Source organism: Chanos chanos, chromosome 1 (genome assembly GCF_902362185.1).
Source record: "Chanos chanos chromosome 1, fChaCha1.1, whole genome shotgun sequence".
Taxonomy (NCBI): Eukaryota; Metazoa; Chordata; class Actinopteri; order Gonorynchiformes; family Chanidae; genus Chanos; species Chanos chanos.
The window spans coordinates 57,586,294-57,602,553 of NC_044495.1; the positions used below are offsets into that span (position 1 = coordinate 57,586,294).

The window sequence follows — 16,260 nt, forward strand, 5'->3', positions numbered from 1 at the left end:
GTGTGACTGAGTGTGTGGTTGCTAAGCGCGTATGTTAAGTGTGCATGTTAAGTGTGCATGTTAAGCGTGCATGTTAAGTGTGCACGTGGCCCCAATGTGTGGTTTGCATTTCAGCGCGCGTAACTACATGCGTATGTATCTTACCAAAGAAGCTAAGCAACACCGGCAGGAAGATGAGTCCATGGGCCATACCCAGCAGTGTGATGACCAGATTAAGTCTGAAGAAGAAAATCTGGATGAGCTGGGCTTTAGCGAACGCCAGCACCACGATACCTGGCAGGTTCGTCATGGCAACGCCGGCAAACACCTTTGGAGATCAGCACATCACATCATTATCAGATCATTCTGACCGCTCTGAGACGTACAGGCAAAGCCTAGGCGGCCGCAGCTGTTTTTCTGAACTCTTTAACTTCAATCTCCCAAGCTGCTGACAGCGCGGCTGTGTTGCCATGGAGAAGTTCTAGAGCTTTGTTGTCACGGCGTTGCACTGTACTCACCGCGCTGCCCATGTTAATAGTGGCTTCTTTGGCTCGCTCCACGTGCGTGGGTAACGTACTGAGAGCGAAGGCACGTGTCGTATGGGACACAAATTCTACTGATATTCCCACAGCCTGGAGTGTGTGAGTGTGTGAGAGAGAGAGAAAGAGAGAAAGAGAGAGAGAGAGAGAAACAAACACAGAGATACAGTTACTATCTTATCAGTACTTTCTTTGATAAATGGAGTGTTTTACTGATTTAAAATCTTATCAAGTTTAAGAGTGGTTGCATAACGTAAAGGGAACACTTGTGTGTGAGGTGAACGGGGCTTTGGTCGCGTAACTGCGTCCATCCAAGTTCAGCGAAGTCTTTGAAATCTTGATCTGTCTTCTAAATTTTTTATTAAACAGATTTTTTTAAGCCGTAATCACGCTGTACAGCGTGAAATGAATTTCTATTTAGCACTTTTTTTTTTTTTTTTTTAAATACACACTCATTATGCATGACACGCCACGCTCGAGACGCTTCACAGAAAAGAGACGCGGTCCGTCGCGAAAGGAGCCGACTCGAAGGGGGGTTTCGGACGCGACACCCTGGGACGGGGACGACTCACCGTCACGAGGTTGATGAGAGACACGGCGTTGTAGTCGATTCCCCACAGAGTCATGACGCCCACCGTATCCACGGTGATCATCACGATGGTCAACAGGTTAAGCAGCCCGGAGCGCAGATCCATGCCCAGGAGAATGCAGCACACGACGAAGGTTGGCAGCAGACACATACAGATGTTGAAAAGGCCCTCGTTCACAATAGTCAAATACTGCTCGTAAAACACATACGTCACGCTGCAGAGAAACACAAAGACAGTCATTCATCAGTCATTTACCATTTTTTGTAGCAGTAGTGCTATATCTAGTATGATGTGTGATGTGTGTGTGGCTGTAGTTTTAATTTATTGTTATTAATAGATTTTTTATTAGAGGTTTCTAGATTTATCAATTAAATGTGCTATGTTTAAGTGCTTTGTTATTTTGCTATGTTTAGGTTGCAAAATGCATATTTATGATCTGATCTGATCTGAAAATCTGGCATGGTAGTTATGACCGCTGTAGCAGAGCATGTTTAATTTCTTTTGCTAGCTATGAGCTCAAACATTATACAGTTAAATTAACTTAATGATTAGATTTAAATGATTAGCATTATTTATTGATTTTTAAAAAGCCATATTTTGACATGTTGCGCTAAACCGATCAGCCAGTGTTTTTTTGCTTTTGCAGAAGCGTTACACGTGCATGCACACGTGGACAAATGCAGATGAGCAATTTCCCCATATTTCAACGCAGTAGGAGAAAGAACAGACATGGAGAGAGAGAGAGAGAGAGAGAGAGAGAGAGAAAGAGAGGGAGAGAGAGAGAGAGAGAAACAGAGAGAGACAGAGAAAGAGAGAAAGAGAGAGAGAGAGAGAGAAGAGAGAGAGAGACAGAGAGAGACAGAGAGAGAGAGAGAAAAGAGAGAGAGAGAAAAAGAGAGGGAGAGAGAGAGAAGGAGAGGGAGAGAGAGAGAGAGAGAGAGGGAGAGAGAGAGAGGGAACATAGAGAAGAACAGGACTGGCAGAAAAGAGGGACTCACGTGTAAGGGAAGACTTCGAAGTCTGGAGAGGTGCCTGGGATTTCTCGCATGTTTCGGGTGATTTTGTCGGCAAGCTCGCGAGCTCTCTGCAGGGCTCCTGTGAACTCCTGAGAGTTGACCAGAGGAGTGTGGTAGGCCATGAACCGAGATGCTGAGGAACAGAGGAGAGAGGAGAGGAGAGGAGAGGAGAGGGAGAGGAGAGGAGAGGAGAGGAAGGGAGAGGAGAGGAGGAGAGGAGAGGAGAGGAGAGGAGAGGAGAGGAGGGGAGATGAGGAGAGGAGAGGAGTGGAGAGGAGAGGAGAGGAGAGGAAGGGAGAGGAGAGGAGGGGAGGGGAGGAGAGGAGAGGAGAGGAGATGTTAAATGACTATGTCCGTCATTCAGAATTATACAGATGTCCACTTACGGAGAATTATGACCTACCTATGATCTCTCCTGTGTTGTTGTCCATCACCACGGCTTTGTCATACGCTCCTAAACCACTGCAAACCATTATACAAAAACATTTTACAAAAAGAAATAAGTTATCAAATCCGTCAAGGCATTACCGTTTTCTGAACTGACAGAATCCGTCACACATCTTTAACTCTTTAAAGTAACTGAAATAGAGTAACTGGTTTGGTTGCCTAGCGATCCTGACGTACCCTTTGGGACACTGCAGATCGGGCCGGTTGGTGAGGAAGCTAGGCAGGAATTCGCTGAACTCTTCGACAGTGGGCCTCAGCACTCCATTAGCAGGCGTGGCCATACACTTCTTCCAGCATATAGGGCTAGCTACAGACAGAAGACACAATAACTTCATCTGAGCACATCATTCGACAGTTGTACTGTCTGTCTGTCTGTCTGTCTGTCTATATATCTGTCTATTCAAATCAAAATGGTTTTTAATTTTGATTTTGACTTTTTTTTCTTATGTCCACTGCTCAATTTTTATGTCCATATTTAGTAGATGAAGTGGAAACAGATTTTAATTACTATAATAACCATTATTGTGTCATTAAGTTTGCAATACACACTTTCATTGGCTGGACAGAATTGTCCCGCGTTTGAACCGACTTGGTAGAGCCGACAACACTTGGATCCAGGGTTAAGCCAGTCGATGAAGTCATCTATCCAAGAGGATGCTGGGATTGCCAGATAAGACCTGAAATAATTTAAAAATCAAAAAAGTGTCAGAGTTGAATCTGTGCTGATCAGCTACATTATTAAATAAGCAACATATTATATTGAATATGAATATGTATATGGCTATATACATATGAATCTATGGGTGTGTGTGTGTGTGTGTGTGTATATGTATGTATATATATATATAAATAAATATGTATATGTATATGTATATGTATATGTATATACACGCACGCGTACACACACGTACACACATGTACACACACACACACACACACACACACACATTTCATTTTTATGTACTATTTGTTTTGCTTATACTGTGCTAAAAGTTTTGCAAACGTAAGCTTTTGTGCTGGTTAAAAGCCAACTCCTTCATGCTACACACACATACTATTTCAGCAACAAATTGATTACATCTTGTTTAGACACTGTACAACTCCCACGCACGCATTAGAACAGTTCGCAGGCATTATTACCAGAGCAATTTTTATTTTCGGTTTCACACCTTTACTCTAATTGACTGTCAGCTTCTCAAAGCACCTGGTGACAACACAACACTAATGCAATCCTCAACTCTTACTCAGTCCATTTTTTGTGAATGTGCTATTTACCCATATCGATTTGTACAATTATTGTCAATCATTAGCTAGAGTGGATTCTGGCTGCCTTGCTGCGATGGACGTTTCTGAACAGATAATACAAGTCGACAAGTTCAAGGCTAGATGTGATGATGTAAGAACAGGATAAGAGAAACATACGTGTGAAAAACAGACTCCTCAAGGACGCCAGCCCTCAGCTTACTCTAAAGACTTAATATGGCAACAAGAGGGAGGAAACTAGGTTAACACTGAACTTCTGACTGGAGTCTGGCCTCCCCGTTGTCTTTATGCACTAGGCCGTGTGCAAAATTACGGTAAAGTTCACTCTGAAGACGAAGGAATACAGTTTGGGAGTGCTCACCTTTCTGGGTACTCAGTGGCATATCTGATCATCTGCGTGAGAGAAAATTGGTCACAGCCCACGCTGGAACACACTGCGTTTGTGCCATTCACGCTGGTGAAGTTAAAACCCTTGGTTGTGACGAAGTATGTTGGTACGCCGACCTCGAAATACTTGTACAGGTACTGGAAGTAGTCCAACATGTAAGAATCCTGAACATCAGAGACAGTGGGAAAGAGGAGACATTGAGAGAGAGAGAGAGACAGAGTGAGAGAGAGTGATAGAGAGAAACCATGAATGTTTAAAAGCGTTGTTCTCCGTTGGAATAAAACAGAATGTATTTTTGCACATTGCTGCAGCCAGTTCAAGCTTTTCAGTAAGCTTTGGTTCTTACATATTCATTTTATTTACTACCGTGTACTCTCTATTTTACCTTCGGCATAGCAAGCTCCTGGTCCAATCCCACTTTGACATGGAACAGCAGAAAAATGGAGGAACAGAACATAAAAATAAACAGCAGCATCTGAGGAGAGGAGAAGACAAAGAGAAGTGAGACCTTACATGAACCACGTTTCGTTTTTTTTTTTTTGGTTTATTGCTAATTTTTACTTATGAATACTATATTAAACACGCAGCACAAATTTGATCTAATCCAGGTGTACTAAAGCTTCCACTTGATTCTCTTGCGTAAGTTCGGATGTCATTTTCGCGACGTAACAAACGGACAATACGCAACTTGCGAGCAGCAATAACCACACTGCCCATACTGCAAACGTATGTCCCTCCGAATCCATTGTACTTTCAGAACGTACCACAACGACCCTGGTGACAGGGTGGAGAAGAACAGGGGCGTAAACTCGCTTCATGAAGGGTCGGAGAACGCCCTCACTCGGTTTGGAAGGACGCTGTGTTTTCACACTGAAGCAGCACACCAGGTCACATCTGTTGCTGTCCTGACGCCTTGCGTCCAGGGAAAGCAGGGCGACAAAGGCCGTAATCTGGAGAATGAAGTCCATCAGCACAGCCAGTGCTGCGTAGAGAGCGAAGGACTTCACCGCAGGCATAGTGCTCAAAGCCCCTGAGAGAGAAAGAGTGAAATCAGGTTATAAAACCCCGTTCTGAACGAAAGATTCTTTTACTCACACCATGGCGAGTACAGGTGGATAGGTTTGCACAAAGTAGTGAAGTCACATCAAGGTGACTCTATGCCTCGTCAAGAGGTGAGACCTATAAATGAGTAATAGACGCTTTTGTAGGCTGAGTCACATGGGTAGCTCTTATCCAATGGGGTCACAGGTGGCTGGTGGCTAAAGCGGTAGATGTGGACCAGTTTTGAGAGCTCACCCAAGAAGAAGCAGACAGACTCTGACAAGCTGCAAAGGAGCATGCTCGGAGCTACGTTTCCAAGGACGCGACCAATCTGCGCTTCCCTTTTCTCTCCAGGCTTCCGTATGTCCCTCTAAGAGCCAACAGGCAAAAAACAACAACCAAAAACAGAGAAGAATGAATATGTATATATATATATAAAAAAGAGTGGGGAAGGAAGGTGGAGTATCAGTGGTAGGAAATGGTTAGCTGGGACAAAAACTGGATAAGAGAGGAGAGGAATAAAAACCGACAGACGTTGACCGAATTGTCCACTGACCTGATATTCCAGGACAAAGATGAAGATGTTGTCGGCTCCGACCGCCAGCACGAGGAAGGGCACGACTTGTAGAATGACCAATGAAGAGGGGATTCCAACCCAGGCATAGAACCCCATGGAAGCCAATACCGAACACCCTACAACTAGGATGCCACCCAAACCCAGTAGCATCTTAGAGTCCACCTGAGAGAGCAGGGTAGGGAGAGAAAGGAAAGAGAGAGAGAGAGAGAGAGAGAGAGAAAGAGATTGTTCATGTCATGCAGGATAGAGGAATTGTTTTAAAGTTGAAGCTGAATGCACACGCCAGCTTGCCGTAACTTTTATTACCGAGCAAAGTCTGATTCTGAGTTACTATTAATTATGTCCGCTGGACTTTCCCTTAAGTCCCAGGGGAGTTGAATAATTATTACTGTGACTGGCCCTTATCTTAATTGAATGAGGAAATTGTCCATTAGGGGAAAACTGGTCTGACCTAATGAGTCTGTATGTGCTCACCAGTATCCGTTTGAAGGAGCTGTACTCCCCCAAAGCCAAGGCAATGTAAACAAAAATGACGGCATAGCTGATCATGAAGATTGGGATGTCCTCTGCTGTTGTCCTGTTAATCTCATCCTCTAATGACCTCTGTGGGAAACGAACGCACGGGGTTAGAAAAATAAGTTTTACAATTAAACGCGTTTACCGTATTTTATTATATTGACTTGTTTGGAACTGTAACTTTTTTTCATCTGTAGCAATTATGTCATAAAATGAAATGACTCAGTCGTTTCACCCAATGTACTTTATTACAGCGATAAACTATCAAAATGTTGACATAGGTATAATGTCATCAGTATACTTTAACTGTCCCAATGTCTCATCTGAAAGCATAATTTCATAAAAACTCATAATATTCCCTGTAGTTTCACAAATGTCATGTAGTCAAGCACACATTAATATTGTCCACTTTTTTTGCAAATCGTTAAATAGTAGGGTTTTTTTGTTGTTGAAAAGTGAAATTACTGGATACAGAGATTACTGTACGTTCCTGGACTGTTCTGGGGAAACACTGAAAACATTTATTACGTGTTGTTTATCTACTTTATATTGGAAGTCAAATATATCATTGTTTCTGGAAATGAAAATCAATTCAGTTTTTTCAAATGATTTCAACAGTCGTACTCGCCTCGGCCATATAAGCAAACGTGAAGTTGGTTTTGGGGTTTCTTTGGTATTCCTGCACTATCTCCAGGAACTTGCTCTCCCATTGCTGCACCACTTTGAACTTGATGTTATCTCTGGCATAGTTATTCAGGGAGAATGTCACAATAAGAGCCTCTGCACTGGTGTAGTCCTCATCTGCAAAAAAAGGTAAGAAATATACAAATGTTTCAGAGTCAAAGACTAATTCAACAAGATGTTGATCCACAGATAACTATACGGATGTAAAACTGTCTTACTCTCATATCCACCAACGGCAAGATAGGGGAAGACTGGCCCTCCGTAATCTGCCATACAACTCATACCCAGAGCTGTGATGTCCTGAAAGGATAGTGGAGAACTGCGCAAAGAACAAAATATTGTCAACTACAAAATATTGTCAACTGTAAAAACAACAACAACAACAACAACAAGACTCTATCACTAAAACAGGAACAAGAAGGTTTGGATCGGGTTAATTTGTGAACAGTCAATCAACAGACAAGTCAAGAACTCTTTTTTTGTTAGGTCAGCTTGTCAGACTGAACTTGCGTGCAGTTATCCTTTCCAAAAAAAAAAAGGATTCTGGCTTCAGGATCTCTGCAATTAGCAGTTTTAAAACTGAAACTTTATTGTTTAAGTCTATTAAGCATACTTGACGCAGTAGATGAAATGGTCCCTCCAGTCTACTTCTTTGGTAACACCGAGTTCAGTCATGTTGGCAACAGCATCCAGGTTTTCAATGCTGTTCTGAAAGTACTGTGGTAAGCTGTTCACTGCACAGTCACTCAAAGAGGGATTGTTGGGATTCAGTGGAGCAAAGCAGACATCCTTGAGGCTGGCGGTACGATTCAGTTCATCTGACCAGAATTCAATGGCCTGAATTCTCCTCTGGAGCTCGAGCACTTCCAGTATCAGATCTGACATGCGACATAAAGACATTGTGCTTTTACTCACAAAAATCATTTGAATGAGCTCAGTTTAGAAACCAGTACAAGGAAGTTACTGAGAAGAAACAGCATGCAGGTAACACCTGAATCATAATTAGCCATAATTAGCCAGTATCGAACATGACTTTGGTTATGATTTAAGGGATTTTTGTCGTAACCTTCACGAGTGTCCAGTATTCCTTACTAACCTTTAGAGATGATGCCACTGAAGTTATGCGGTCCAAAGAGGAGCGAGTCGTAGTGGTGGCCTGGACGACCCGGTGCTGTTAGGATCAGCTGATTGGTACGATAAAACGGATCGAAGTGCAAGTCGTGGAAATCCTTCTCTCGCCGAGCACGGCTGTTTGGAGCCGACCACAGCTGGACAGGATCGGTGGTTAACTCGATGTGCATCAGCCCAACAGCAAACACCAGTACAACCAGTAGAGACACTAAAATGACCTTCAGAGGGTGCCTGGCCATTATTGTGCCCCAGACCTCAAAGAGAGACCCCAGGAACTCCTGTGTGGCCAAGCTTGCCTTGTCAGTGCAAGTCACATCTTTGGGGTTCACCTCTTGGTGCAACTCCACAGTGTTGCTGTTTTGATCCTTGTAGTTTAATCCTCCTGCCTTTGTAGGGCTTTTTTTGGTCTTCAAGTGCCAAGATAAGATAATAAGAGAGATAAAGATGAGGAAGAGTACTATGCAGACGATGATGCAGATCACCAGGACTCCATCCAGTTCGCCTATCATAAAGGGGCCCGGTTCAGGAACTGGGGTTGGCACAACAGGGCAGGCTTCTTCACAGTCCTGGCAAGAGCAGGCTTCGCCACCTGTGCTTGTGGTGTCGTTACAGCTGAGTGCCGTTCCATTGTAAGGGATCACACCCTCAGGTAGCTCTGCTGCTTGGCTGTCAGAAAGGAGCTGGAAGTCGATGTCAAATGGCGCTAGGCCATTACTGGAGTCACCTTGGAAGTCGTACCAGCGCTGCGGAGTGCACAGTTTGGCACCGTAACGGCCGCACATGGTATCGATGGCATAACCGCCTGTTGCCGGGATACGCACGTTCTTGCACGACTGGAAAGCTTTATCGGAGAAGTGGGTGTTAATGTAGGCCCGGTACCCCAGCACAGCTTCCCTTGTGAAGGTAAGGTTGCCTAACGTAATGTTGACTTCTGCGGTGCGGGTGATGTTGATGATCTGGCTCTGGTTAGGGCTGCAAGTGGTGGCGCAGTGCATGTGGCCGAAATTTTCCGCACAGGACGGACAACGGTTCAGCACAGCTCTGGAGAGTGTCAGGCTCTTCTCCAGTGACCGCAGCTGCGACGGGGAGCAGCAGGCACGGGTGTTTCCCTCCCCTTCATCCAGCATTGGGCAGACTGATCTCAAAGATGCATAGTGTTCTCCGGTTACTACGCGGGCCTGGTGATAGTTCTTGCATGGAACTATGGCTGGAATCAGGGAACCCTCTATTGAGGGGTTTTTACCACACTCCTCATAAAGCACACAGTAACCAGGCTGAGGCTGACCCTCTGAAACGACCTGCAAAAAGGGACGTGTGTTGTTAGCAATTAAAATAATAAGTACTGTGCTGTACTGTACTTAGTCATTTTCAGATCTCACTACCCTCTGAAACGACCTGCAAAAAGGGACACGTGTTGTTAGCAATTAGAATAATAAGTACTGTGCTGTACTGTACTTAGTCACCTTCAGATCTCACTAGCCTAAAACCACCCTAATTTCACTAATCACTTTGTATTGGATCAGAGTTTAGTTGCAGGGAAAAGCCAGCTGAAAGACTTGCATCAGAAAATGAGATATTTAGCCTGTCTATTGAGAGGATATTTGTCAAATGTTTATCAACTTTTATGGACATCGTTTAGTTTCCATGGAACGTGCTTGTATTTTCTTTCCCCAATAATATTTTAATATTTTCATATAACAAAATTGGATGATGGTGATCATAGAGCATAGATTGAGTAATCAATGTGTACACCATTTAACATTTCTTGAGCAATTTTGATGAAGTGACAACACTTTTTAGTGCTAGGGGGAGCATTCACACCCTCCCCACGTTATTAATTTTTTTTGTCAATTGTCAATTATCAGTCCATCTATCTATCTATCTATCTATCTATCTATCTATCTATCTATCTATCTAATTTAATACATATAAATCAAATAGATATTAATTAAACGTATACATTTTATAGAGCTTTTATTTTAATCCAATCTGTTCTTGTTCAACTCTTATACAAAACTACAGTATTAATGATACTGTCATCTCTGTACACCTGTAGAACAGACTGCGGGCTGTTACTGGATCTAACCGATATTAAAATACAAAATTATTACAAGATATCTAAAATTATTTCACCACCAAACTGTTTAGGAATTCAGTGATTCCCCCCCCCCCGCCCACCACCAACTGTACTGCTTTACAAGCTGGTCTCAAGCAAACACAACCAAAGTTAAGCTTGTCAAGAGTCTCTGTAAACAAACACTTAAGGACCTTAATAGAAAGTCAAACACACTTCATCATCGCTCTCATGTGTTGAGGAAGCACAGACCGTTGATTTGGAACCACGTTATTAAGTTGGCAGGCTCCTGCATGTTTCGGTATTTTTTTTTAAATCTTTTTTTTTTTGTTCTTTTTTAAAAATTAAATCCTGGCTTTCGTAGAGTGCTTCACGTACTGTTTGTTCGTCTGAGATTATACTCAGACAACAAAGCCAGCGTCAAACATGCAGACAAAGTACTTTTATACAAACAATTTTTTTCTTTTCACATTTCTTGAACATATTACCTCTTATAAAAAGAAAATAGAAAACCCCAGTTAATACACTCGTAAGCATAACTCATGTCTTAAGGCAATCAATCCCGCAACAACGCCAACTGCAAAATAATATGCATATAAATTTTATAGCTACTATGCTGCTATTTGTGTTGTTCTTTCATATATATATATATATGTATATGTGTGTGTGTGTGTGTGTGTGTGTGATGTCTGGAACTTTTTCCTGCTAGCACTGATTGAATCGCTATTATACACTGCTCAACTAGTTTCACTGTATATGACTTTGTCAGAGCCGGTTTAAAATTCTGTGACTACATTGCTGTCATTAAATATCATGTCACTTTATCCTTGATATTTTTAAGCTGTATGTATGTATGTGTGTATTAATGTATGTATCCATCTATCCATCCATCCATCCGTCTATCTATCTATCTATCTATCTATCTATCTATCTATCTATCTATCTATCTATCTATCTATCTATCTATCTATCTATCTATCTATCTCTGCTAGCTCTTTTATCAAGTCCTCTAAATGAAGTACTTTAATAGACTAAACTATGAATAACCTTGTTTGCAAACTACCTGTCTTGCTTTAACAAACAATTTAGCCTGACATGTCACAAGTCATTCCCATAGCTTCAAACAATCAAAACGAAAACTTACCAGACAGGCAAAAAATGTAAACAGGGCGATAGTCTGGGTCCAATGCATTTTTAGGTTTGCCCAATATCACTGGGGACGATAAGGGGTGATGGAGTGATTTGTTAAGTCCAGTGCAGGAGAGAGAGAGAGAGAAAAGGTAGACAGCAGAAGGGAATGGGGAAGAGAAAGAGAGAGAGAGAGATACCCACTCTTCCTCTGTCTGTCCCAAATGAAAGGTAGAGTAGAGAAAGAGCACATGAAGGATTCCCACTCCTGCCCGTCTGGATGATAAACAATATTGATGACGCTCCAAATCTTATCTGGCGTGATACTACCTGTGCCAATCACAACGCATAGAGCCTCTTTCAAAAACTGATCATTAACCCTATTGGGAGGGGACTGAAGGTGTGTTGTTGGAGCCATGGAAACAGAAGCAGCGAAAACTTAAAAAAAACAAAAAAAAAAACACACACTGTGTGGAACACCCGCCACCTCCTCCTCCCTATCCTCCTCCTCCTCCTCCACCTCCTCTTCCTTTGTTTCCCTCTCTTCTCATTATCACCCCGATACTGTCCCACTTTCGTTACTTTACTAGAGTTGTATTGGTGTGGGCGTATGGGCCTTTGATTGCATCTGAGGTATGATATGACTTTTATCAATATTCTAATTGTTGATATTGTCGTCTTTGATGAAATATTTGTGGACCATAAATGACAATATATACATTCAGACTCACAATATGTCCAACTGAACGTACTCTTAGTGGTATGTTTAGATATTGTCTTAGTGGTAGTCTTTAGTGTTCTCTCATTTTATTTGGCTTGTTTTTCTCCTGCAGATAATTGCTTCACAACTTCTCTTTTCCTTTTGGTGTCTGAATCATTTTTTTTCACCATTATTGCCAGAGAAGAATAGCAATGTAATTTGTCCTTCATAAACGCATTTATGTGTTTACAAATGTGGAAAGTTCTTGAGACAATGACCGCATAATAACCATAATGTTTATGCTCAGAAAAACAACATTTATATACAACATTTATGCCATAAACACCTCCATAATTCATTTAGATGTGGTCAATTCAAATGATATGAACAAATTAAGTTTACACTAGACAATATCAATGTAGGGCAGTTATATGCAATCCAGTCTCTACAGCACATTGATAAAACCAGTGAACTTTGTGGTCAGTTATGTTTGAACAAACATTTCTTACATGGGCATCCAGCCAGTAATTCCTCAAGAACTTATCAGGAGTTGTACTGATCAAGGACACTTACATAGAGTGAACCTTGGACCTTACACTGAAGGAAACTTGATGCTCCTCCAAATCCTCCTAGTGAGTTTAAGCCCCCAGCATTTGCTATAACACATAAGATTATGTCACTGTGGTATGTTGGCAATAATTCCATATATTTTACACCCAGTCACTCGCAAGGTTTATATATATATATCCATAAATGTAATCTGTGAAATCTTTTAACTTTATCTGTCCACAATCTGGGTTTTGAAAAGAAAGATTCCCTGTTTAGTTAATCTCAGCAATCCCTCCTGAACCTCTCTTGAGTTATTTCACTACACATGCATAAATGCTATATATTAGCAGTGCATTGCTTATAGTTCTAATATCTGCTGTATTTATGCTGTACCACACAATGCATTTAGTCATATAGCTTCCTCAGTTGAGACAGCGGGTTGGACACAGTATCTGAAAGTGACTGGTATAATTGCTATTTCCTGCTGATGTTAGTCACTGGATGAGAAGTCTATAATCAAACAACCTTTACTGTGAAAAGCTGGTTGTCCCCACGTTGGAATCTGGTGACTTCCCCAGTTAGTCATGAGAGATCATTTCTGCTGATAGAGATCATACCATATTACAAAGTCTGGTGCTTGTCTGTCTGTTGCCTGAAATTCATATTTCAGATTAATCTTACATATACTCCTTTGGGGTGAAGCTGAACCTCTCTGCAGGGTATTACAAAATCGATTTCAAATCTCACGTTCGCAGTCAATAATTATTGTCACTGCTATCACGTAAAAAAACAAGACCATAAAAAAACCCCACGATAGATGACCAGTCCATTTGCTGAGACAGTCAGTGTGAAACTGAGTGTGAGCTTAAAATGGATACCCCTACGTTTAGTGAGAACGTTAGTGTGAAGCGCAGCACGTAAGGATGTGAGCCAATTATCACTCTGTCGTTTTCAGCTGTGGATATGTTTACCTTGACCGGAGTCCACTGAATGAATCTGTCAAGGAGAGTTTGAAGGTGGTTAAGGCAATCTGAATCGTCATCTTCACTGATACCGAATGTAGGGAAAAAGTATTTAGATAATTGTCCCTCTGTGCAGATAAAGAGCTGATACACAACAGATCTGTGATAAGATTAGACACTTTAAGACGTTAGGGCCTCTCTTTGCATAAAGTTCTGCCTCAGTGATCACTTTCTGCCTTGGAAAAACTGCGTAGATATATTCAATGAATCCATAATGTCAAAAAATGGAGGATAGATGGTTTATAGGTGGATCAGATTGTGACAACACTTATTATCGTAGCGGTATTTTACCTTTGCCTTTGTCACCATATGTTCATATGATATTAGTTTCCATGATCCCAGCAACAACCGTTTTGTCAAAGGTTGTTCTTTGATGAAAAGTTTCACATTTGGTTAAGAAACCATTGCACTGGACCAGTATGGATATGTATTTGTGTAGTTCATTATAATGGTACAAACTGAATTTGCAAAATTACTTGTTTGGGATGGATGAAGTTCTTTTGAATATACTTCAAACGTCAACTCATCAAAGATCACTCTTCGAAAATATTTACAATAATTTTGGCCATGAAGGCATAAAACATACTTGGAAATTTAATTGTTTCAAGTTCATATGTTCTGAATTTCATTTTGAACCGTTGGCAGATGAAGCAGTGCTGTAGTCCAATTGTATTCTCAAACAAATGAACTTGGAACAAGTAACTTACTGCACTTGAACAATTCACAAAACAATTTCCAGTGAAACCATCATTACATTAGAATAGTTTTTTAAAACTTTTAAAAGTTTTAAACACGTGAACAAAGATATTCAAGACATTTATGCAAAAATGTAGTTTTCTGATGCATTAATTCATTTGATACTTCACCTCATGTCTAAGTTTCTCCAATATTTCTTCTGAACTTCTTGGGTAAAGTTAGGAAGCCCAAGAGTCAATTTTCTAAAACTACCTAAAATACGTTTTTCTTTATGTTCTTGTCATTATTCATTTCCAAAATGTATTCGATATTTTCACCATGAAGTAATATACTGTGTATTTGTTCTCTTTCTCGAAGACTTTCCCCTGTATTCGGTCCATATCGTTGTCCTCCAGAGACTGACATTGGCTGGGATACTGTGTCCCAGAACTGATGCTTTTATTGGGACTCTATCTCTTTTTCTCCACCCTGTTCCTTTCACACACAAATGCCGTGAGAAATACAGCCATTATAGGCTAATACTGAGCATAGACTAATAAATACTCATTAACCTAGACTTCCCAGACCAAGCTGCTATAAAAAGAGAAAAAAGCAGGTACAATGCAATGTCAGATCTAAGTCTTTTATGGACTGCTGTTGTCTAAGTTTGATAGTAATTGATTGGGTGATAAAATGCTCTCACGCATTTGTCACGTTTATGCTAATAAAGCGTACACAAAACCTCAAAACATACGGCCCTGACTCTCGTCATGCAAATGCGTCCCTTTTTTGTGGTCCAGGTGTCTCTGACTGTTTTTTTGGGGGTTTTTTTTGTTTTTTTTGCCAACCCTCAGGTTATTTGCCCTGTAGTCCCCATACAAAAAGCAGCAGGAGAAGACTCTCATGCGTGAGAAAATGAACAGTAAACCTGACCAGTCTAGTTATAGTACACTGTCCAGTTATGAATGATGAACCATGCCATTCCTGAAAATAGATAAGCAACATTTTTGTCCCTAATGATCTCCCACACAATAACATAACATTAATGCAACACTGGGAACCTTATATAACACCAATTTAAATTCAACCTGATGTATATATCAATTTAAAAAGTGGTGAAAAGTCCTGAAAAAAAAACATTTCGTGGTTGAGGACAACATTAGGCACCAGCACAGAAGACAAAATAAATTAAAGTGATGAAAAACTCATTGATATTCATAAATAATGCCTCTGCCATTGTCTTTTTAAGCCTGCATATTTAGCTTTGAGACTGTGAATATCATTTTGGAAAATGAGTACAGTCAAGTTATCTTATAACTGAATGAGGTGAACCTTATCAAATATCTGTCTATCTTTATTTCCATCTATATCTATATCTATATCTATGTTATTTCAGCCCTATTCACTTGGCAACCAGTGGGCCAAGAGTGACCAACAGTGATCCAGAGACAATCTGAGTCAAATTCAAACTGGACAACAATTAGCTCGAGTCTGGTCATTTGACTGGTCAAGAGGGGCTCCGTGAGTGTGGATACATGGAGCATAACAGCACTTAGATGTATTAGCATACATATCACTGCATTTTACAACTCCATAAACATCCTGCCAGCCAGACAAAAGCAATAACTGTGGGTTAGCAAGAATGTAATGGTTCTATAAGACAGACAGACAGCTAGCTAGCTAGACAGACGCGTAATTATAAAGATTGGTACTTGTCTTTATGTTGCCTGAAATTTCTATTCTGGAATAATGTCACATACACTCTTTTGGGTTTGAGTTGGAATTCTCTGCTGGATATTGCAATGTTGATTTCAAATCAAACATTCACGGTCAATGCTTTGCATCACTGTTATTGTGTAAAGATCAGGACCATAAAAAACACTAAAGATGACCAGTCCATTCACTGAGAACATCAACATGTCACTCAGTACATAAGGATAT

The 16,260-nt window shown here is 41.0% G+C and overlaps 1 protein-coding gene across 1 annotated transcript in view; it reads right to left on the reverse strand.

Moving 5' to 3' along the window:
* Positions 1 to 11,606, reverse strand: part of npc1l1 (NPC1-like 1) — a 13,602-nt gene extending 1,996 nt beyond the window's left edge. The window contains exons 1-18 of the mRNA XM_030790505.1: positions 11,390 to 11,606; positions 8,137 to 9,469; positions 7,654 to 7,918; positions 7,259 to 7,359; positions 6,985 to 7,157; positions 6,315 to 6,443; positions 5,820 to 6,002; positions 5,519 to 5,633; positions 4,987 to 5,252; positions 4,608 to 4,697; positions 4,196 to 4,386; positions 3,121 to 3,248; positions 2,749 to 2,878; positions 2,528 to 2,586; positions 2,107 to 2,257; positions 1,091 to 1,322; positions 498 to 611; positions 145 to 307 (exon numbers count right to left, since the gene is read on the reverse strand). Coding sequence (XP_030646365.1) covers positions 145 to 307; positions 498 to 611; positions 1,091 to 1,322; positions 2,107 to 2,257; positions 2,528 to 2,586; positions 2,749 to 2,878; positions 3,121 to 3,248; positions 4,196 to 4,386; positions 4,608 to 4,697; positions 4,987 to 5,252; positions 5,519 to 5,633; positions 5,820 to 6,002; positions 6,315 to 6,443; positions 6,985 to 7,157; positions 7,259 to 7,359; positions 7,654 to 7,918; positions 8,137 to 9,469; positions 11,390 to 11,437 — 3,871 coding nt within the window. The 5' untranslated portion in view covers positions 11,438 to 11,606. The remainder of the gene's footprint in view (positions 1 to 144; positions 308 to 497; positions 612 to 1,090; positions 1,323 to 2,106; positions 2,258 to 2,527; positions 2,587 to 2,748; positions 2,879 to 3,120; positions 3,249 to 4,195; positions 4,387 to 4,607; positions 4,698 to 4,986; positions 5,253 to 5,518; positions 5,634 to 5,819; positions 6,003 to 6,314; positions 6,444 to 6,984; positions 7,158 to 7,258; positions 7,360 to 7,653; positions 7,919 to 8,136; positions 9,470 to 11,389) is intronic.
* Positions 11,607 to 16,260: the final 4,654 nt, after the last annotated feature.